This window comes from Cetorhinus maximus, chromosome 7 (genome assembly GCF_964194155.1).
Source record: "Cetorhinus maximus chromosome 7, sCetMax3.hap1.1, whole genome shotgun sequence".
In the NCBI taxonomy this organism is placed as follows: domain Eukaryota; kingdom Metazoa; phylum Chordata; class Chondrichthyes; order Lamniformes; family Cetorhinidae; genus Cetorhinus; species Cetorhinus maximus.
Genome location: NC_135885.1, coordinates 60,157,964 through 60,180,298, shown reverse-complemented (window position 1 = coordinate 60,180,298; position 22,335 = coordinate 60,157,964). Strand labels below are relative to the sequence as shown.

The 22,335-nt window shown below is 42.7% G+C and overlaps 1 protein-coding gene across 1 annotated transcript in view; it reads right to left on the bottom strand.

Annotated features, from left to right (window-relative positions):
* Positions 1–22,335, bottom strand: part of st6gal2a (ST6 beta-galactosamide alpha-2,6-sialyltranferase 2a) — a 78,523-nt gene that overhangs the window by 11,647 nt on the left and 44,541 nt on the right. Inside the window, exon 4 of the mRNA XM_078545574.1 lies at positions 11,600–11,774. Coding sequence (XP_078401700.1) covers positions 11,600–11,774 — 175 coding nt within the window. The remainder of the gene's footprint in view (positions 1–11,599; positions 11,775–22,335) is intronic.

Genomic DNA, 22,335 nt, shown 5'->3' with positions numbered 1-22,335 from the left:
CTTTGTCCTGCTGATACATGATGGAAAAGTATATCAAAAAGTGTCTCAGGATTCAGACTTTTTAAACTTTTTAGACTTTTACACTAGTTTGTACTCATTTTTTCACAGATTGCTGTAATTATTTATTTCTTCTCCCTCTCTAGTTTTACAGATGCCTTCTTACCCTTCTCTGCTGTAAACCCATTTCAGCATCCACTACTTCAAACCTACGCAGATCAAATAACACAAGCCTTCAAAAAAAGCCCTAAGATCTGGACACACTGAATGAATGGTAGTGTTCTGATGCTTTTAGTAGAAAATAAGAGTGTGCAGAAATCATTTCCAACAATTAATGATGTTAGACTATAAAATAGAGGAAATTTGGAATAGCAATGAGTATTATAGCTTCCAAAATGTGTTTATAATATAGCATCTTAAAAACATTTTTATTTCCTAATACAGGGTAGGATTTCTGTAATCTTTATCTTAAAATCTTGTAAATTTAACTTCTTTTGCAAGTCAGTTTACAGTTTTGAAGTAGAAACATTGCATCTATGAGCTTTGAGAGGTTGCTTTCCTGGAAGAGGAAGATGCACTTGGCTGTTTAAGCAGTAAAGCACTATGATGAATATTACCCAAGTGAATAGTAAAAGTGAAACTAACACTTAGTTCTAAGGTTAGTTTTAGTTCATTTAAAAGACACCAATTACTGAGTGGAAACAGAAATTTCTAAAGCTAGATAATCATAATAGGAAGGTACCTTGCAATGAGATTATTTTTAAAAATAGTTCACTTTTTCTGTGAAAATTACACCTTTAAATATATCCTATATTTATTATCGTCAATTTTCTATGCAGTCTTTGAGATTTCAAAATCTTTGCAGCTAGAAATATCAGCTCAACGTTCAGCTTTCTTATGATATTGCATGGGAAAGTAGAGTGTTGTGGGCTGGAATTTAGCGCAGGATGAACATGCATGCATGATATGCAGATGTGCTAGTTGAAGACACCTCTGCGACTTGACAGAATTGTCACTTAGTACCAGCAGCAAATTTCTCATGAAGTAAAATAAAATAATGTATATGTCCAATTGGACAACCAGTAGCTGGACAGTATAAATACATGTGTTGCAAGGAGTCTGTGGAATTTTTATTACACAAGAAGGGTGCCTCTGGAACAAGAAGGTGGAGAATCCCTCATGTGCCAAGGAAATGCTACATTATCAGAAGTAGGGCAAATCAATTAAATAAATATTGGGTGGGTTTAATAATGGCAGGTAAGATGCCCTGTCAGAATATCGTCTAGGCAGTGAAGATAAAAACTTACCCTATTGTGTCTGCATTAAATTGAGGCCCCAGCTGCATTTAAAGATCTCATGGTACTTTTTGAAGGTGTTCTTGGTTACACTTCTCCCTCAGTCAATTCTACTGAACAGGCTAACAACTCATTTATCTTGTTGCTGTTGAAGGACCTTGATATGAGCAAATTGCCTATTGCGTTTCATTACTTAACAATGGTGACTACAGTTCAAATGTAATGCATTGGTGGTGAAGTGCTTTGGGTAAATTCTAAGGATATGGATGCAAGTTTAACAAGTGGTCTTGGGTTAAAACCAGCTAAACTGGATGTCAGAGAAGGAACTCCACACAAATTACAATTAAAACTTGGAAGGTCTTCGGGTAATGTAGAGACGGCAGTGACCTTAAATTCAATCAAAAATCAATTAGATGAAATAATGGAGGTCTAGATATGCTAAGATGTGCTGAATGGGCCCCTGCATCCATATCTTGTGATTCAGCATCATTGTGGGCCAAGATTACAAGGCTGTTGACTTGCTTGGGTGATTTGGGGGAGTCAAATAAAAATTGACAAAAAAAACTGACATAAACATTTGGCAAGAAGGAAAACTGAAGAGTGGAAAAAGAGCCATAAAATAATTTAAACTACAATGAGCTTTATCCTTCCTCCTTTAGGTTCTGTATTTTAGCTCATCTAGACACATTGCGGGTGGCCCAGTTAGTTAGATCACTAGAATGTGGTGCAGAATAATCGTCAAAAGCACAGATTCAACCCCTATACTGGCTGAGGTAGTTCTTGGAGCCTGTCTCCTTGCCTCGCCCCATAATCATATTGTGGTATAAGCAATGATTAGCAACCCTTGGACAATAAGGACACTACATGGAGAGAGACAGCGAAAACTTTAAAGAGATTCCTATACTAGGACATATTTTGCATTAATCAGTGATTTATGTTCAGGTCTGTATAAATACTTTGGGGATGGGTCAGGGTGGGTGGGGTAAGTATTTAATGATGTAAAATGTTGTTTAGCATTTGGCCATTGTAAATCTCTGAATGTCAGAAGCAATGATAAAACCCACAAACATGTCAAAATTTACAAGTACAAGTGTAGTGATTGCTAATGTATATTATTAATTGAGATAACTGAACATAACTGTTCTGTAATGTTATTAATAATCTGTAGTATAATATGATAAGAAATGCTTTCTGATAAGCATTGCTGCTGTAATCTTCAGTAGTGTTTTCATAAAGAGCTGTAATACTGTTTATGAAATGATTTAATGTCTGCGTATTCCATGTGCATCACAACAAAAGTAACCAAGGTGTAATTGTATTTGCTGTTCAAAATGTGTTCATTGCCCACTTATATCAATACTTATTTCTGTAAAATAATTTTATCCAATCAAGTATTCCTTTAAAAGTGTTAATTATGTTATATTTCTACTTAAAATCCTGATGCTATATTATAATCCAATACAACTTGTGTGGTTGGTAAAATGTAGAAGAATTGTTCATTTCTTTTTGCTTCTGTAAAGTTATTCTTTCCTCTGTACCGTATATTGTGTTTTGTTGTCAGCTTTCTGATAGTGAATGTATGTTCACTGAATTCCAATATAAAAATAAATATTGTGACTATCTTTATTCTACTTTAATGGCCTGTATTCTGCAGTAGAGAAAAAGTAAAAACAAAATTATTTTGTAATTTAAAAAAAATCTCCAACAAAATTAAAATCTAGAGCACATTTGTAAAAGTAAATATCTGTGCTAGGGAGGTCCTATCACACCATTGAAAATTCATTTACACTTGAATGGGCAAACCCTAATGCTCTCCATGTGTTTGAATGCTGAGTTGAATCTCTTAGTGAAGTATCAGCGTAGCAAAACTTGTAAGGAGCAGGGCAAATGGACATCTTACATCTTTCTGCATTAACTGCACACGTGCCAATGCCAGAAGTTGTCTGACTTGCTCCATAATAATGGGGTATGTCTATAGTCTCAGCATTACTCCTACTGCTAATTTCAGGCCATAGTGTTTTCACAGAATTGTTACAGCTCAAAAGGAAGCCATTTGGCCCATCATGTCTGCACCTGCTCTCCGAATGAGTAATTTATTTTGTTCCATTCTCTCACCTCCTCCCTGTAACTCCGCACACTCTTTCTTTTGAGATAACCGTCTAATTCCCTTTTGAATGCCTCAATTGAACCTGCCTCCACCACACTCTCAGGCAGTGCATTCCAGATCTTAACTATGGGCTGCATGAAAAAGTTTTTTCTCATGTCGCTTTTGCTTCTTTTGCAAATTACTTTAAATTTGTGCTCTCTCGTTCTCGATCCTTTCATGAGTGGGAACAGTGTCTCCCAATCCACTCTGTCCAGGCACCTCACGATTTTGTATACCCCTATCAAATCTATCCTCATAACTTAAGTTTCTCATCCCTCGTACCATTCTCATGAATCTTTTCTGCACCCTCTCCAATGTCTTCACATCTTTGTTGGCTGGTTATTGTATGGTTTGGCAGTTATTTGCCTGGATTTGGAATCCTAGTCCTGGTGTGCAGCTTGAACCTACCACCCTACTGACCCAAAAGAAGTAACAATGCCATAAAGTGCATCAGACATTCAACTCTTAACAAAAAAAAGCACACAGTATATATGGATCAAAGATTCAAGAGTCATCAGAACATTTGGTTAACAATACACGAGCAATGACTTTTCTGACATTAAGGCAAAATATTCCCCAAAAGGGTTGATGTCTTCAAACTGCATTAAAATTAGCACACAAATGTCATAGAAAGCTGTTAATTCCATAACTTGTTTTTGCACAAGTAACATGCAGACTTCATTGTATAACAGTAAATTAAATTGGTACAAACCCTAAAATGGAAGGGGATATTTGACACGATGTGAAATCCATTCAGTCATGAAAACAGATATATTTGAGTTAAAATATTGACTGGTACGCTGTAACAATTCTTTGAAAATATTATGTTAACCTTCAACTAATGTTCCAATACAGCTAATAAACACAAAGCTTTAAATTATCCCATCAATAAAGTGCACTCATTGGGCGAAATTTAATTGCCTTTTCAGAAGCACACTAGGAGGTGGAGTGGGGGTTGCCATAGAACTGGATGGGAAGGTGGGTGCACCCACTGAAAGATTTCCTCTGCCCTCACGACCAAACACTATCCCCCTTACAAGCCCTTCAAACTCACTTGAACTCTGGTACCTTCATGGTTGGTCCACACCTGCCGCAATATCAGCAGTGGCCAGCTCTTCCGGTGGCACTGCTAGGAGTGAAGAGCTGCCGGCCCTCTGATTTGCAGATCTTGGAGGCGGGACCTATGCCTCTTCCTAATATAGGGGTGCTGACACAAGTTGTAGCACCCCTAATAGCATTCCAGTAGTCATCACAAATCACTCAAATTGAATCTGTAATGTAGCACTATGTAACAAAGATAGTAATATTTCATTGTTCAATATCTATTATTATATTTCTCGTGTTCTTTTTTTTGGAAAAGTGTGGTCTTGATATTTTATACATAGAAATATTTCTAATTCACACTGGGCAGAATTTTACATTCCCCACTGACGGGTTTGCAGGTTGTGGGGGTGGACCCATAAAATTCCTTGGATGACTTTCCCACTGGGCTCCTGCATGCCCGGGCTGCTCTGCAGTTTCACGGTAAGAAGGCACGCCTGCCTGTGCCCCAATTCAAACCCTTCGGTGGCCAATTAATGACCACCTAAAAAGGTGTTTCCCACCCAGCCTCAGGTTTCAAGCTGGTGGAAGGAGCTCAGGGGTGGGGGGAATCAGAAAAGTGACCCTGCTCAGGCCTTGTAGTATAAGGGTCTGGCACAGATAGGGTTAATGTAGGACTGAGTACAGTACCACCCATACAGTGATGTAAGAGAGCACATGACCTGCACCAAAGGTCAGTCTAAGGAAGGGAAGGAAACCTGCTGTTCTTGCCTAGTTTTCTATGACTCCGGTCCCTCACCAGCATGGTTGACTCTGAACTGCCTACAAAAGTGGGTTAGCAAGCCACTTGCTTCTACAAAGCACTAGAAAACATATCAAGATGGTGACTACATAGGCTGCAGTAGTTCAATAAGAAGGTTCACCGCCAATCAGGGACGGACATTAAATGATGCCCTTCCAGTAACACTCATCCTGAAAATATTAATAAAATAGTCAAGTCTAACAGGAGGATGGTATTTTGGGTTATTATTTCAGAAAGATGACAGGCCAAATGTGTTGAAGGGCCTTCCAAATGTAGGAAATCACAGTTGGGAACTCTGCTGGTAAGAAATTCTAATTGACAAAGTTCAAGAATGAATGCCTAAGATGCTTGGAATTCATTCCAGCCTGCATCGTTTTAACACGGGCATTAACTGGAAGGATAACAATATTCCACACAGCAGCTAACACAAATGTGTTATTCACTTGTATATGAGCTTTGAACTGCCACCCTGTGAAGTTCATGGCTGCAATTCCCCACAGAAACTTACTGCTCAAGACATTGTGTTGAAGGGTGGGGGCCAGAGGGAAGTGGGTGGAGGTTGACAGGTGCAATGAGTGCAGATTATGATGACTATTAGGGTGTGGAGATGGAGGAAATTACAGGGACAGTCATCCCAAGTTACCCTTGTGTAGGTACAGAGGCATTGGCAGTTCGGCAGCTTGAGTGCCTGACCCCTAGGTGATTATTCTCAAATGAATTCAATAATTTTCACATAAATTACAAAAAGGCAATAATAAACTGGTGTAGTGTCCAATTTACAAATGTCAGACAATCTGTATCTTTGCAGAAGATGAGTTTTATTTTGTATGATTTAATTATTGGAGCAAAACGCCAGCAAAGACCATCAATGCTGTAAATTCTCTGTGATATATTGATTTTATTCATTTATGGGTTTTGATTTGAAGGCTTTTTAAGCATGATGTGTTTCTTCCCAACAGAGAAAAATAAAATACATTCCGTTTGTCTTATATATGGGGCTGGATTTTACAGGGGGTGGGGAGAGGGGCAGGAGAGTGGGGTTTGGAGAGCATACAGGTAGGAAGAAAGGTGGGGTTCCTCCTGATGCACAAAGGGCACCCTCTAAAGATAGTAGCTCCCCTTCCTTCCTGGCCTTTTAAAAACATTGGGCAGAATTTTCTGTTCGGCATTAGGAGGCGGGCCCCGTATACCGACACGTCAAATGACACGGGGTGAAGTTGAGCGTGTGTCCCGACGTCACTGCACGTCATTCCGATCTTTCATTTGGTGGGCATGCACCGGAGTCAGCTGTGCGCCCGCCGAACTGTCAAAGGCCTTTTAAGGCCATTAATAAACTAATTAACCAATTTGACAGGGCTGGCCGTCCAACCTTAAGGTTGGCGGGCAGGCGAAGAGCCCAGACGGCCTTCGGATTTTTCATGAAACCTCATCCACGGGTGGAATGAGGTTTCATGAAGGGTTTATTAAATTAATAAACATTTTGTAAACATTTCATAAATATGTCCCAGCTCATGTGATGTTGTCACATGAGGGGACATGTGTAAATGATTTCTAACTTTCTTTATTTTAAACTTTAAAATTGAATTTAATATCCCTGAGGCAGCTCCATGCCTCAGGGCGATTTCTGCACTCGTGTGAAAGATCACAGGCCCCAGCTCTTCCTCCTCCCCGCGCCTGCACAGGTAGTGCTACTGGGCGCGCATCACGCTGGCAGGCCTTAATTGGCCCGCCCACATAAAATGGCGGCGCACAGGCGATAATGGGCAGTGATCGGCTCCGCGCCCGCCTGCGCCCGTTCCCAACCGGCCCGCCCGATGGGTAGAACATTCTCCCAATTTTTATAAAAATGGCCTGCCCTCTCCCGCCAGACTGCCCATGCCAACTGTAATATGTTGCCCACACCATAATATCGGGGTACATTGTCTTGTTAACAAGCTCAATTGACTATTAATTATTTATTCACATATGGCGGTCAGGCTGCCGATTTCAGAGGACTGAGCTTGGGGGTGAGTGGGAAGGTGATGGGCTGGGCATCCACCTTATTTTACACGCCTCCTCACCAAAAACAAGCCCGGTGGAAGCACCTAAAATCTAGCCCCTGGGCTACACACTGACTTCCAACAACCTCTGCATGCAGGAATTCACCTAAATCTCTTCACTCACCCTTTGGTAATATTTCAAAATTCATGAGCTTGATTACCGACTTCCCAATCAGAGGAACTAGTTTTTCCCTTTTCATTCTATCAAAACTCTTCATAATTTAAAAAAAACTCTATTAAATTTCCTCTTAGCTCTCCCTGCATCAATGGAAATAGCTCCAGTGTCTCAAGTCTCTCCTTATAATTAATTATTGCTTGCCTTCCCTGGCATCATCCTGGTAAATTTATGGTTTTAATATTTCTAGAAATCTACACTGTGACCTAATATTTTATATAAATTCTTCATTACATTTTATTTTCTTTAGCAATCTATACCCCAATGTATTATACCAAAACAAGCTGTTGCTTTTTTTTATGGCTTTATCAAAATACACTCACATTTTTGGGAACTATGGCTAGGATTTTGCCCTTGTCGGGCGGGTTCTGTGGGGGCGGTCAGGAAGCCGACTGCCTCCCGCAATTGGGGCCGGACTGTGATTTCGCGCTGGCGGGCAAATTAAGGCCCTCCAAATGTGAAACGCGTGTGATAGTGCTCAGCGCTGCCTGTGTTGGGGGTAAGGGGGTGGGGGGGGGGGGGGCGAGTGCTCAACTTTGTGCATGCGCGTGGGGGGCGCATTAGAAAAGCTCCCTAAGGCACAGAGTTGCCTCAGGGAAATGAACAGTTTTGAAAATGAAAAATAAAGAATCGCAAAATGTTAAAAAAAAGCATGTCCTCTCATGCGAGTCTGTTACATGTTATTATTGAAATGTTTAAATTTTTATTTAATTTTTAATGGGTGCTGGAAACCTTGTCCCGCCCGTGGATGAGGTTTCCTAAAAAATCCGAAGGTCACTTGGCCTTTTCGCCAGTGAAAAGTTTCTTTCAATTATGACTTTAATGGCCTTAATAGGCCTTTTAATTTAGGCGGGTGCGCTGCCAACTCCTGCGCGTGCCCGCCGACCGAAATATTGTGCGAATGCGCAATGACGTCAGGACGCTTGGCTAATGTCATCGTGTGTCGTTTTACGCTCGTTCAGGTCGGGCATGTGCCTGCCCGACTAGCACATTATTCAGGCCTATGTATTTGAACCCCTAGGCCTCTCTGTTCATTCACACCCTCAGTGACTTACCATTAAGTATATACTTCCATTTTTTGTTTTCTTTTAACCTCATACTTATTGACATTATGTTGAATTTGTGATCTATCTGGCATTCCTTTAATCTTTCTTCTTTAAGTATTTTACAGTCCCTCTTCAATATTTGCCAACCATCAGAATTTTGGTTTATCAGCAAATTTTGAGATTGAGATCACAATACCCATTTATACATCATTTATATACACAGAGAGAAACATCACTTCTAACTCTTTTCCTGTCTGAATAACAGCCATTTATTTTAACTTTTCATTCCCCAACTATCAGCTTTCTATTCATGTGCAGGATCTTCCGGTCGGTGATCGGGTGTGGGGTCCAGTTGCCGACGTGTAAAATGATACGGGATGACATTGGGTAGAACTCCCGACGTCACCCCACATTATTTCCACTTTTAGGTCGGCAGGGGCGCAGCCGAGTCAGTTGTGCGCCCACCAACCTGTCAACGGCCTATTGTTGCCATTGAAAAACTAACTAAGGTCGTTAATGGACCTGCCCATTCAACCTTAAGGTTGGCGGGCAGGCCGGGAGCCCAGGCGGGCTTCGGAAAAAGCATGAAATCTCATCCACGGGCGGGATGAGATTTCATGAGGGTATTTAGATTGTTAAGAAAGGTTTCAATAAAACTTTTGGACATGTCCCAACTCATGTGACAGTGTCACATGAGGGGACATGGCAGGGAAAATTTTTAAACATGTTTAATAAAAGTTTTAAATCGGAGCTGATCTCCCTGAGGCAGCACTTAGCTTCAGGGAAATCTGTGTGCTCTTTTGTGTACATGCGCGAAAGCACACTCCCGGCTGAGGGAATCCCCCCGCCCGCACAGGGTTCCTGGCGGCGTCACGCTGGGCGGGCCTTAATTGGCCCGCCCATGTAAAATGGCGGCACACGGATTGGAGGCGCGCCCACCCACACCCGCTCCTGCACTTCCCTCCACAAAGGGGGGAAAATTTTTCCCCATGTTACTGCATTTTCTTTGCACCATATGACTGAATTTTCTATCAAGCCTCTTGTGAGACACCCTATTGAATCCTTCAAAAATACTTGTTCACTTTATGTGCTTGTACTTCTTTATCTATGCAATCAAACATTTCTTCATTTGCTGGATTAAGCATAACTTCCAAGTGGGTTTTTATTTATTGCCCATTTTTTTCCCTTTTTCTCCTGAAGACGTTGATTAATATATGTTATGTTAAACATATATATAACTTGGTTAGGCCATACTTGACCAGAACGGTGCACAGTACTCCATATTATAAAAAAGGCAATAAAGACACTGGAAAAACATCAAAAAAGATTCACAAGGAAGATACCAAAACTGAGAGGTTATTGCTATCCAGAAAGATTGAACAGGTTGGGCTGTTTTCTCTAGAAAAGAGAAGGCGAGGCTAAACCTAATAGGTCTTGAAAATTTTAAAGAGATGTGACAGGGTAGACATAGGCCAGAATATTGCTGTCAGCATGCGGGGGAGGGCCTGATATGCCAACCCGCAAAATGGCACACAATGACGTCGAGCGTGCGTCCCAAAGTCATTGCATGTAATTTAGAAATTTTGTTTGGCGGGCGTGTGCCAGAGGCAGCTGCACGCTTGCTGAATTGTCAAAGGCCATTAGGAAACTAACTAAGCTGATTAACAGCGCTGCCCGTCCAACCTTAAGGTTGTCAGGCAAGCAAAGAGCCCAAGCGGCCTTCAGGTTTTTCAGGAAACCTCATCCATGGGTGGGTTGAGGTTTCCAGAAAGTTTAATAAAATAATTAAATAAAATTTGAGAGGTGCACAAACATGTCCAAGCTCATGTGGCACTGTCACATGATGGGACATGGTTAAATAATTTTTCAGATCATTTATTAAAAATTTGCACTATCAACTTAATCTCCCTGAGGCAGACCCTGACTCTCCCCCTCCCCTGGCCCGCACAGGTAGCGCTATGCTACCGGCCATGCGTCACACTGGGCGGGCCTTAATTGGCCTGACCACGTTAAATGGTGGCGCGCAGCCAATTGTGGGTGGTGATTGGCTCCGCGCCCTCCCCTGGCTGGTCCTGCCCAGTCCGCCCAACACAGGTAAGTTTCTGGCCATAGAGATGTTTCATTTGTGGAGGAGTCCAAAATTAGGTGTCATAAATATAAAATAGTTACTTACAAACCAACAAGGAATTGAACAGAAACTTGACTCAGAGCATTTAGAACATGGAACTTGCTACATTGAATAATTGAGGTGACCAGCATATGTACATTTAAGGGAAGCTAGGTAAGCGCATGAGGGAGAAAGAAATAGAAGGGAATGCTAACAGAGTGGGAAGAAGCTCATGTGGAACATAAAATGTGGTGCTGCTGGTCTCAATATGTTACCCAAGTAGCCATTCTTCACACATTACTCTATTCATGTTGCTGCATTTTATTTACACCATATGACTGAATTTTTCTATCAAGCCTCTTGTGAGGCACCCTATTGAATCCTTCAAAAATACTTATACATTTTACTTACTGCATTCTCTTTACCTATGCAATCAAACATTTCTTCAAAAAAACTCAACTGGATTTGTTGATTATGATTTGTCTGACAAATTCCTGCTGATTACCCTGTGCATTTCTAAATTCTTGCAAATTTTATCTTGCGTTATTAATTCTGAAAGTTTGCCCACAACTGAGATTAGATTAACCAGTCCATAGTTAGCTAATTGGTTTATCATTCTATTCTTTACTGAACAAGGGTGCAACGTTAGCTTCCATGGAACAATTTGTATCTTTAACAAGAATTGAAAAATTGTGGTTAAAACCTTTGACATTATCTCTCTGATTCATTTCAACAGAGTGTTCACCATCTGGTAACTTTGTCACCTAAAGTACTTCTCACTTCTCAAAACAAATTCATTTTCTGCCATATCTAACTATATCTGAACTTCCACCATCATTTGTAAATACAAGGTATGTGCAATTTGGAAAGAAATGAGTTAGAGTTTCCATTAATTCTTCACTGTACAATTAGACTGCACGACTGACTGGAAAAGAGGAAAGGTAGACTCACCAATGAAGCCAGAGGAGGGAGGGTTTGGCTGTATTTTTTCCTGAGTGTTTTCCTGGATTATATCCCAAAGCTGCCAGACAAATTTTGGATGAAGGATGTAGAAGGGCTGGTCAGGATTCTTTCTTCTATATCGCAAATAGGGCAGGAACAGGTTGTAATCTGGTTTCTTGTACCACTGAGGAGCACAGAGCGTGCATTAAAAGGGGATCAAAATGCTCACTTTCAATGCTGCAGCATAATGACAGAAAGAAACAAGACTCTTTCTTTTTATTCTTATAATTTACAAAACTGACAAATAAAGCAATGAACTATTTTATGTAGATCTAGGATTGAGGGGAAAAAAAAGCAATCTCTATTGGTCTTATAGACCAAATGCTCATGACATGGTCAAATCTCAGCTAATTATTATTGTTATTTGTTAATCATCGTAAATAATAAATACATATATTTAAGCTAGTTCAATAAAATCAACTAATACTTATGCCTGGCCTGTGCAATTTTTTCATCTTTGTATAATCATACCTACAGTAGATGAGTTTAAAGTGGCCAGCACTTTTTCATATTTACAACAGCATAAGGAGAAACAGATGGATTTGATTTTCATTAAGAGACTCGTAAAGTTCAAGAAAAGATGAAGTTTACCACTCTGTTGAGAAAGCCTGGCTGTTATGTTCTCCATTTACCTTAACTATTCTTCTCCATCAGTATAATGTACTTTTGATTATCAGTTTTCTGTCATAACTATGTTTGCCTTTCAGCATACGTCCTTGTTTGTAGGGGAGAATTTTTTAACCTGCCTCAATTGTGCCATTTGCTGCATACCCTGAAGTGCACCAACATCCTTCAAAGCTCGCTGCATCATTGTGCATTTGTGCAACATGTGTAAAAGTCATGCACTGTGCGCAGTGAGGTCCTGAGTTTTGGAAAAAGGTAATGTCTAAAATGAGCAGCCAGTATAATCAGATCCCCACATGATGCCCTGTCATTAAGGTGCTTTTCCAAGCATAGCAACCACTTTATCAACTCCCCCAATTGCGATGGTCCCTGCAGCTCCTGGCCTGGATCCCCTGCTCTCCACCCTTTCCCTCATCCAGCCCCTTCTATTCCTCTGCTCCTTCTAGTGCTCCTCTTAATTCTCCTCCTCCCCTCACTCTTTCCTGATGATGTCTTGGTCCAATTATTACCCTGCCCTCTGACCCAGCTTGAATTGAAGATAACATCATGGAAAGAAAAAGTATGCGAGAGGAGCAGCCCAGGATAAAACCAAGCCTGAGAGCGGACCTGTGAAAGGGGCGAAAACAGATAAAATCAGTCTTGAGAGAGGACGTGGGGGAAAGTGAGAGGGGTGACAACCGATAAAACCAGGCCCAAGAGCAGACCTGTGGGAGAGCAAGAGGGGCAGTGAGTCGAGTTTTTTGAGGATGTAGCTAGGTAAAGGGGGACCAGTAGATGTAGTATACTTGGATTTCCAAAAGGCATTTAATAAGGTGTCACACAAAAGGTTAATTTGCAAGATAAGCGCCCATGGAGTTTGGCATAATATATTGGTATGGTTAGAGGATTGGTTAATGGACAGGAAGCAAAAAGTTGGGATAAATGGGGCATTTTCAAGTTGGCAGGCTGTGGCTCGCAAAGTGCCACAAAGATCAGTGCTGGGTCCTCAGCCATTTACAATTTATATTAAGAACTCAGATGAAGAGACTAAGGTTGGGATTTTCCGGCTCTGTCGTGGGCGAGGCGGCCCAGCCAGAAGTCCATCAACTTGTGGCAGAACTGGAAGATCGCGGCGGCTGGCGGATGCGGAAAATCCCGCCCTAAGAGTAATGTATCTACGTTTGCTGATGATACAAAGCTAGGTGGGAATGAAAGCTGTGAGGAACACAGAAAGAGGCTTCAAAGATACATGCAGGTTAAGAGCATAATTGTGAAGTGTGAGGTTATTCACTTTGGTAATAAGAATATTTTTTAAAAGGTGTGAAACTTTTAAACGTTGGTATTCAGAAACTTGGGTGTACTCATACAAGAAACAGAGGAAGTTAGCATGTAGGTACAGCAAGCAATTAAGAAGGCAAATGGCATGTTGACCTTTATTGGAAGGGGATTGCAATACAAAAATAAGAAAGTCTTGCTACAGCTGTATACGGCTTTAGTGAGACCTCTGGAATACAGTGTGCAATTTTGGTTTGCAAATCTAAGAAAGGATATACTTGACTAGATTGGTTCCCAGGAAGAGGGGGCTATCTTATGATGAGAGGTTGAATAAATTGGTCCTATACTCTCTGGAGTTCAGAAGAATTTGAGGTGATCTTATTGAAACATGGAAGATTCTGAAGGGGTTTGATAGGGTGGACACAGAGATTGTTTCCTCTGGCTAGGGAATCTAGAACAAGGAAGCACAGCCTCAGAATAAGGGGTCAATCATTTAAGGCTGAAATGAAAGATTTCTTCATTCGAAGGACTGTGATTCTTTGAAACCCTTTATCCAGAGAATTGTGGATGCTCCATCATGGAATATATTCAAGGCTGAGTTGGACAGATCTTTGGGACAGGAATTTTAGCCCCATATGGGGCTGAAAATGGAGGTGTCTGGGTGCACCTGCTTTCTACCCCAAGTCAATTCCCTGGAGGTGGGGTGGCTTTTGCCTGAAAGTGGTAGGTAGGTAGCCAGTTAAATACCTATTAAGGCCTATTGTAGAGGTGAGCGGAATTTTTCAGTCAGCCTGAAGGCCTCCCATAGGCATTAGGGATTAGGCTAGCTGCCTCTATCCATATCAGTGATTTAGATAAAGGAACCAATGTATGGGACCTAAATTTGCTGATGACACAAAGATAGGTAGGAAAGTAAGTTGTCAAGAGGACATAAAATGTCTCCAAAAGGATTTACATAGGCTAAGTGAGTGGGCATAATGAATATGTGGGAAAATGTGAACTTGTCCACTTTGGCAGGAAGAATAGAAAAATAGTATATTATTTGAATGGTGAGAGACTGCAGAACTCTACGGTACAGAGGGATTTGGGTGTCTTGGTAAATGAATCACAAAAGGGTTGCATACAGGTACTGCAAGTGATTAGGAAGGCAAATGAGATGTTGGTACTTATTACAAGGGGAATAGAATATAAAAGTAAGGAAGTGTTGCTGCAGTTTTACGGGACCTTAGTTGGATCACATCTGGAGTACTGTGTACAGTTTTGGGCTCCTTACTTAAGAAAGGATATAATTGCTTTGGATACACTTCAAAGAAGGCCATTATCTGTTGTATTTAAAATTAAACTCAATACTTCAGACTTAGTGGGATGAATATTAAACCCCTCCCTACAATGGGTAGGAGAGGGTTGGCAGGGGGGTGGGTGGGTTAAAAATTAAAAATCATGCAATGTAACCCTAACTTGCTGTGTAAATGTCTGCCACCATTTTTACTGCAATGGGTTACATGGTGTGCCTAGGAGAGGTGGTACACTTCAATGTAATACTTAAAGGAGTCTCCAACAGTGCATCTGAGAGACTGATTTAAATTTATCGGCAATGGGCCAATTTTCCCAGAGGTCAGGAAACGCAGCATGTAATTGAAAACAGAAGCCGGCAAATCCAGCAGGTAAGCACTTTTCCAGCACTGGGAAGGTCGAGGTCAAGGAGCCAGGAGGAGCAAGAGTGCATGAACCAACAAAGAAAAATAAACTGATTAATTAGTACAAAGTAATCCTTCCGCTATGGTTAGAAGTTTGGAATTTACTTTGTATATGTGGGTCATTTGCGAGATTAAATGGTATATATATTTTCTATGATTCTTGTTCTCCACATTTTCGCAGATGATATAATTGTAGCGAAAATAAATAAGCCATTTAAAAAAATGTTGATGGCATAATGAATTTCTATTATTAATAACTGGCATATTGAGATGTGTTTGTAGAACACAGTCTAAAGCGCAGGTGGAATGGAAAATCTGACATGGTGAATGGGGCCACAGTATAGAGGCAAAGTCTTAAAGGTAAAATGTCTTTGGGTTCCATTTGGATGATGTGCTATTCATTTCCATCTGGAAGTTGAACAAATATAAATTGGCCTCTATAGTTTAAGATTTGTTAACAAACTGAAAAATAGTATACTACCCAAGTAATTTTATGGTGCAGATGGGGTCAGGTGGGCATTGGGCAGCCAATGACATTTAAGCTTTATTTACAATTTTTATCCATCGACTAAATGATCAGACCTGACTTTGAAGAACAAAAAGATTCAAATCACAGGTAGTGGTGACTGAACAAAGGTTCTTCATTCTACAAACATGCTTTGTGAACTTGTGTAGCAAGAGATGCTCTCAAACTAAACTTCCTGTTCAAGAAACTAATAGATCGAACACAGAAATATAGAATAACTGAAAATAAATAAGGGCTGCTGAAGATTCGCATTCCTATTCATTATTCTGGATTCAGTCAATGAATCTTTACCTGTCGGCATTGTAACCTGTTAAAGTGAATGCTTTCAATAACATGTATAGGGTAGATAAGAGTTGAAGGGTGTTATGAAACACTATCATATTTATAATATTATTGTGGCTTATTGTAAAGTAGGTTTATGAGTGTGTATGGTTCTGTCTGTGTGATTTAATTGAATTGGAGTCAGAGAGACTGCAGGCTGAAATTATCAAAAGGAAGTAGGTGTAAAAGGCATTTAAAATGCTGATGAGTAGCTGATGAGGGCAGCATGTAGGGTGTGAAGGAAATTTGCATTTTTAGATAAGTGAAGGGGTTGTTTAGGTTTCAAATGTATGATAGGATGTTTACCTCTAACAAGATAAGCAAGGCCAAGCTGTATGTTTATTTTTCCCCAAAGGTATTGACCATATTGGCAGCATGAAAGATTTTTATATAGGAAAAGTAAATTTCCAAAGACATATAAAACAATGGAATTTCTAGATTAAAGAGAGAGAAACATATATAAAGAGGGATGGAAGACTATAGGGGGTGGCTGTGTAAAGTCCTGAAAGGTACAGCGTGTGACAACCTTGAAAAATAAAGTCTCCAGCCACTTTTTCAGAAGTCTACTGTGTCCACTAACCAAATTGGGAGAAAAGCCTTTGGAATTTCATGTCGAGTGGGTGCTGTGGTAAACTTGCTGGATTGCCTATTTAAATTTAAAATCTACTTTGGACTGTTGCCTTCAAGAGGGTGTGTAGTTGGGAGTCAGGTTAATTAGGAATTTTGGGATTTGTTACAGTATTAAGTAACTGTAATCTTGTGTTTGTGCTTGAAACCTTTTGTTAATAAATGTTTTAATTTAATTTTTAAAATCTCTAAAGGTGTTAGTGGGCTTACTACTTCTGAATTCAGTGCAGAAATCTTCTTGTAATAAATACAAATTGAAAAACTGTTGTGATAGCGTGGCCAAGTTTCCCTTGTGGATTTCATCTGCCTGGCACACATCACCTGCCACATCATAGCAAGGGCGAAAGTTTTATACAGCTGACTGCACATGAGGAGTCAAATAATGGTCTTGAAGGGAACTATAGCAATTCTTGCTGACATCCCATCAGTCACTTTAATTATAAAAATGAGAAATATTCTCGTAAGGTTATAAAAATTTATGATGACACAAATTATGTGGTCATTGTTTTTATTCATTCATGGGATGTGGACTTCACTGGCTGGGCCAGCATTTGTTGCTCATCCCTAATTGCCCTTGAGAAGGTGGTGGTGAGCTGCCTTCTTGAACCACTGCAGTCCATGTGGTGTAGGTACACCCGCAGTGCTGTTAGGAAGGGAGCTCCAGGATTTTGACCCAGCGACAGTGAAGGAACGGTGATATATTTCCAAGTCAGGGTGGTGAATGACTTGGAGGGGAACTTCCAGGTGGTGGTGTTCCCATCTAACTGCTGCCCTTGTCCTTTTAGATGGTAGTGGTCGTGGGTTTGGAAGGTGCTGCCAAAGGAGCCTTAGTGAATTCCTGCAGTGCATCTTGTAGATTGCCGCTATTGTGCGTTGGTGGTGGAGGGAGTGAATGTTTGTGGATGTGTTGTTAATCAAGCCGGCTGCTTTGTTCTGGATGGTGTCAAGCTTCTTCAGTTTTGTGGGAGCTGCACTCATCCAAACAAGTGGGGAGTATTCCATCACACTCCTGACTTGGGCATTGTAGATGGAGGACAGGCTTTTGGGGGTCAGGAGGTGGATTACTCATCACATGATTCCTAGCCTCCGACCTGCTCTTGTAGCCACTGTATTTATATGGCTAGTCCAGCTCAATTTCTGGTCAATGGTAACCCCCAGGATGTTGATAGTGGAGATTCAGTGATGGTAATGCCTTTGAGCAAGGGGCGATGGTTGGATTCTGTCTCATTGGAGATGGTCATTGCCTGGCACTTATGTGGCATGACTATTACTTGTCACTTGTCAGCCCAAGTCTGGACATTGTCCAGGTCTTGCTACATTTGGACATGGACTGCTTCAGTATCTAAGGGGTTACGAATGGTACTGAACATCGTGCAATCATCAGCAAACATCCCCATTTCTGACCTTATGATGGAAGGAAGCTCATTGGTGAAGCAGCTGAAGATGGTTGGGCTGAGGACACTACCCTGAGGACCTCCTGCGGTGATGCCCTGGGACTGAGATGACTGACTTCCAACAACCACAACCATCTTCCTTTGTGCTAGGTATGACTTCGACAAGCGGAGAGTTTTCCCCCCCGATTCCCATTGACTCCAATTTTGCTAGGGCTCCTTGATGCCACACTCAGTCAAATGCTGCCTTAATGTCAAGGGCAGTCACTCTCACCTCACCTCGGGAGTTCAGTTCTTTTGTCCATGTTTGAACCAAGGCTGTAACGGGGTCAGGAGCTGAGTGGCCCTGGCAGAACCCAAACTGGGCGTCAGTGAGCAGGTTATTGCTAAGCAAGTGCCGCTTGATAGCACTGTTGATGACCCCTTCCATCATTTTACTGATGATCGAGAGTAGACTGATGGGGCAGTAATTGACTGGGTTGGATTTGTCCTGCTTTTTGTGTACAGGACATAGCTGGGCAATTTTCCACATAGCCGGGTAGATGTCAGTGTTGTAGCTGTACTGGAACAGCTTGGCAAGGGGCGTGGCAAGTTCTGGAGCACAAGTCTTCAGTACTATTGCCAGGATATTGTCAGGGCACATAGCCTTTGCAGTATCCAGTGCCTTCAGCCATTTCTTGATATCATGCAGAGTGAATCGAATTGGCTGAAGACTGACATCTATGGTGCTTGGGACCTCCAGAGGAGGCTGAGATGGATCATCCAGTTGGCACTTCTGGCTGAAAATTGTAACGAATGCTTCAGCCTTATCTTTTGCACTGATGTGCTGGACGCCTCCATCATTGAGGATGGGGATATTTGTGGAGCTGCCTCCTCCAGTTAGTTGTTGAATTGTCCACCATCATTCATGACTGGATGTGGCAGGACTGCAGAGCTTAGATCTGATCCGTTGGTTATGGGATCGTTTAGCCCTGTCTATCAGTTGCTGCTTATGCTGCTTGGCACACAAGCAGTCCTGTGTTATAGCTTCATCAAGTTGACACCTCCTCATTTTAAGGTATGCCTGGTGTTGCTCCTGGCATGCCCTCCTGCGCTCTTCATGGAACCAGGGTTGATCCCCTGGCTTGATGGAGTGGGGGATATGCCGGGCCATGAGGTTACAGATTGTGTTAGAGTACAATTCTGCTGCTGCTGATGGCCCAAAGCGCCTCGTGGATGTCCAGTCTTGAGTTGCTAGATCTGTTCGAAATCTATGTCATTTAGCACGGTGGTAGTGCCACACAACACGATGGAGGGTATCCTCAGTGTGAAGGTGGGTCCTCGTCTCCACAGTGAATGTGCGGTGGTCACTCCTACCGATACTGTCATGGACAGACGCATCTGTGGCAGGCAGGTTGGTGAGGATGAGGGCAAGTCTGTTTTTCCCTCTTATTGGTTCCTTCACCACTTGCAGTAGACCAGTCTAGCAGCTATGTCATTTAGGACTTGGCCAGCTCAGTCAGTAGTGGTGCCACTGAGCCACTTGGTGATGAACATTGAAGTCCCCCATCCAGAATACATCCTGCACCTTTGCCACCCTCAGAGCTTCCTCCAAGTGATGTTCACATGGAGGAGCACTGATTCATCAGCTGAGGGCGGTACATGGTAATCAGCAGGAGGTTTCCTTGCCCATGTTTCACCTGATGCCATGAGACTTCATGGGGTCCAGAGTCGATGTTGAGGGTTCCCAGGGCAACTCCCTCCAGACTGTATGCTACTGTGCTGCTGCCTCGGCTAGGCCTGTCCTGCTGGTAGGACAGGACATACCCAGGGATGGTGATGGTGGAGTCTGGGACATTATCTGTCAGCTATGATTCCGTCAGGATTACTATGTCAGGCTGTTGCTTGACTAGTCTGTGAGACAGCTCTCCCAACTTTTGGCACTAGCCCCAGATGTTAGTATGGGGGACTTTGCAGGGTGGACAGGGCTGAGATTGCCGTAGGCTGAAAATGTATGGTGCAGGATATGATTATTGACTGTTGTACTCTATTCCTCATGCTGACTATGGGCGGAATTGTCCCAGATTTGCACAAAATGCAGTAGCGGGCGGGAAAAAAGTAATTTTACCCGATGGCTGCAATGGCAGGTTTTCATGTCATTGTGTCCCATTCCCGCCTCATTAATTATGCAGCCACAGGAAACATGCCATCTCGCTGGTGGAAGGCTTCTAATTTTCCCGCCACAGCATTACCTCGCTCTTTCCTCATGCAGGGTGTCATACTTAAACAAGCGCCCAGGACTGCTCCGGTGAAGACATGGCCCAAAAGCCAAGAAGAATGCAGGACCCCGATTCTGTGCATCCCTGGGACACCTACTGGACGCTGTGGAGGCTTACCACGATGTTCTCAATCCCTGCTCTGGCCGCAGGAGGCCCAGCAGTCTCACCACTCCAGCTTGGGAGGTGGTGGCAGAAGTGGTCAGTGCTAATGCTGCACATACATTGCGGAAAACAGCTGATCTCATCTGTGCCACTAGGGTAAGGCAACCATCTTATCACTCTAAACTCACACACTCACAAGGCTATCACACATTCATTGGCATCTAACTCACTGCCAGCTCAAAGGACATCATCACTCACTCTGTCTCACACACCTTCATATCTCCATCTCCTCTGAAGACTACATTCTCAGCCCTCACCATCTTGAGACCACTTGCTCAGATCAACATGTACCCCACACACACCCTGGGATATCCCCCCTTCCCCTGTACAGCCCTCACCTTGCAGCCTCTTCCCTTGCCTGAGGCTCCTTCTCCCCCTTCCCCAAGCAAGCCCTAGCCCTGCAGCCGTTGAAAAGCCACCCCTGGCTGGTTTGGTAGGTAGAGACCTGCCCGTGAGCCCCCCTAAAAGTGATGTGGTGCTGCCTGAGAAACCTGGCGCTGATGACTGTGAGCGCTGCCCGAAGCAAGGCAGGCAAACAAGCCTTTGAAGCCCGAGGCAGGTGCAGCTCACCAGGTGCACGTTGCTTATGTACAGTTGTAAAACACGTTGGCGTGTGCCTGGATGATCCAGTGTGGAGGATGTTTGTGGCGAGCAGGGCTTATAATGAGATGCTAAAGTATTGAAAATGGGTTCCCGACCTGCGTGGTGGCAAACGTGGCCCGCCTTTGACGAGTGGAGTGGACAATCCCAAACTGGTCTCACAACAGCGTGAAACCGATTTTTGGCCTTCTTGCCTTATTGCACCCTCCTGCCCACGCCAATGGGGCCGGAAAATTCCGGCCTATGGCGAATTTTACGGTTGGAAATTGGGACAGCTAACATAAAACCACACCCTGTGCTTACGTGAAACCCAGCGTGATGACATCGGATCACTCACCGGAAGTCATCACGCCAGCCTCTGATAATGTGGAAGTTGGGCAGATGCCAAAATTAGCAGCCTGCCCGTCATTTTAAAAAACTAATTAAAAGGCTAACTCAGCCTGTAAACAAGCCAATAGACTCATATTTTATGTTGCATGCCATGTTTCGGTGGGTGCAGGGGAAAAACAATCAGAGGGAGTCACGCCAAGAATGAGGAGGCATTGCAAAGGTGAATCAAAGGCTGCAAGTAGGACTATGGCTGACTTTAGCAGAAGAGTCTGCTGGAGAAGGTTCTTAAGTTTGCTCGTGCTGTAAGTTACTTCATTTATCGTTTGGAGCCTAGACTGAGAGATATTTGCCAAGGAAGAGCACCTAGAGGTAGTTGTAAAGTGAATTTCCAGCACCCCAGTATTAGACCTTGAGATTGGTGCCCCCCATGGGTGCTGGACATTTGGGAGGAGGCTCCTTCCCCATTGAGGAGGAGGACAAGGAGGAGAGAAGCTGGCCAGGGACTGGTCCACCCTGTGATCCAGGAAGTTATGGAACCTACTGCTGAGCAAGAGCCTGCGGAGGGGAGGCAGCAGCACTATCCTGCCAACGATGTACACTGGCAAAGGAAGACATACTCCAAATGTCAGAATGCCAGTGCCTGAGGAGACTGCGTCTCTCCAGGGAGACAATCAAATCACTGTGTGACCTGTTGGTTGGGGAGAGTGCCTCAAATTGTGTTGGTGAAAACCCTATGCCTGTGGTGTTGAAGGTCACAGCGTCCCTGAATGTTTTGTCTCAGAGTCCTTCCAGGCATCATCTGGAGAGCTGTGTGGGATATCTCAGCCAGGGGCCCATCACTGCACAAGGGTTTTTACAGATGCTATGTTCAAGCACAGCCATGAGTTCATTTCAT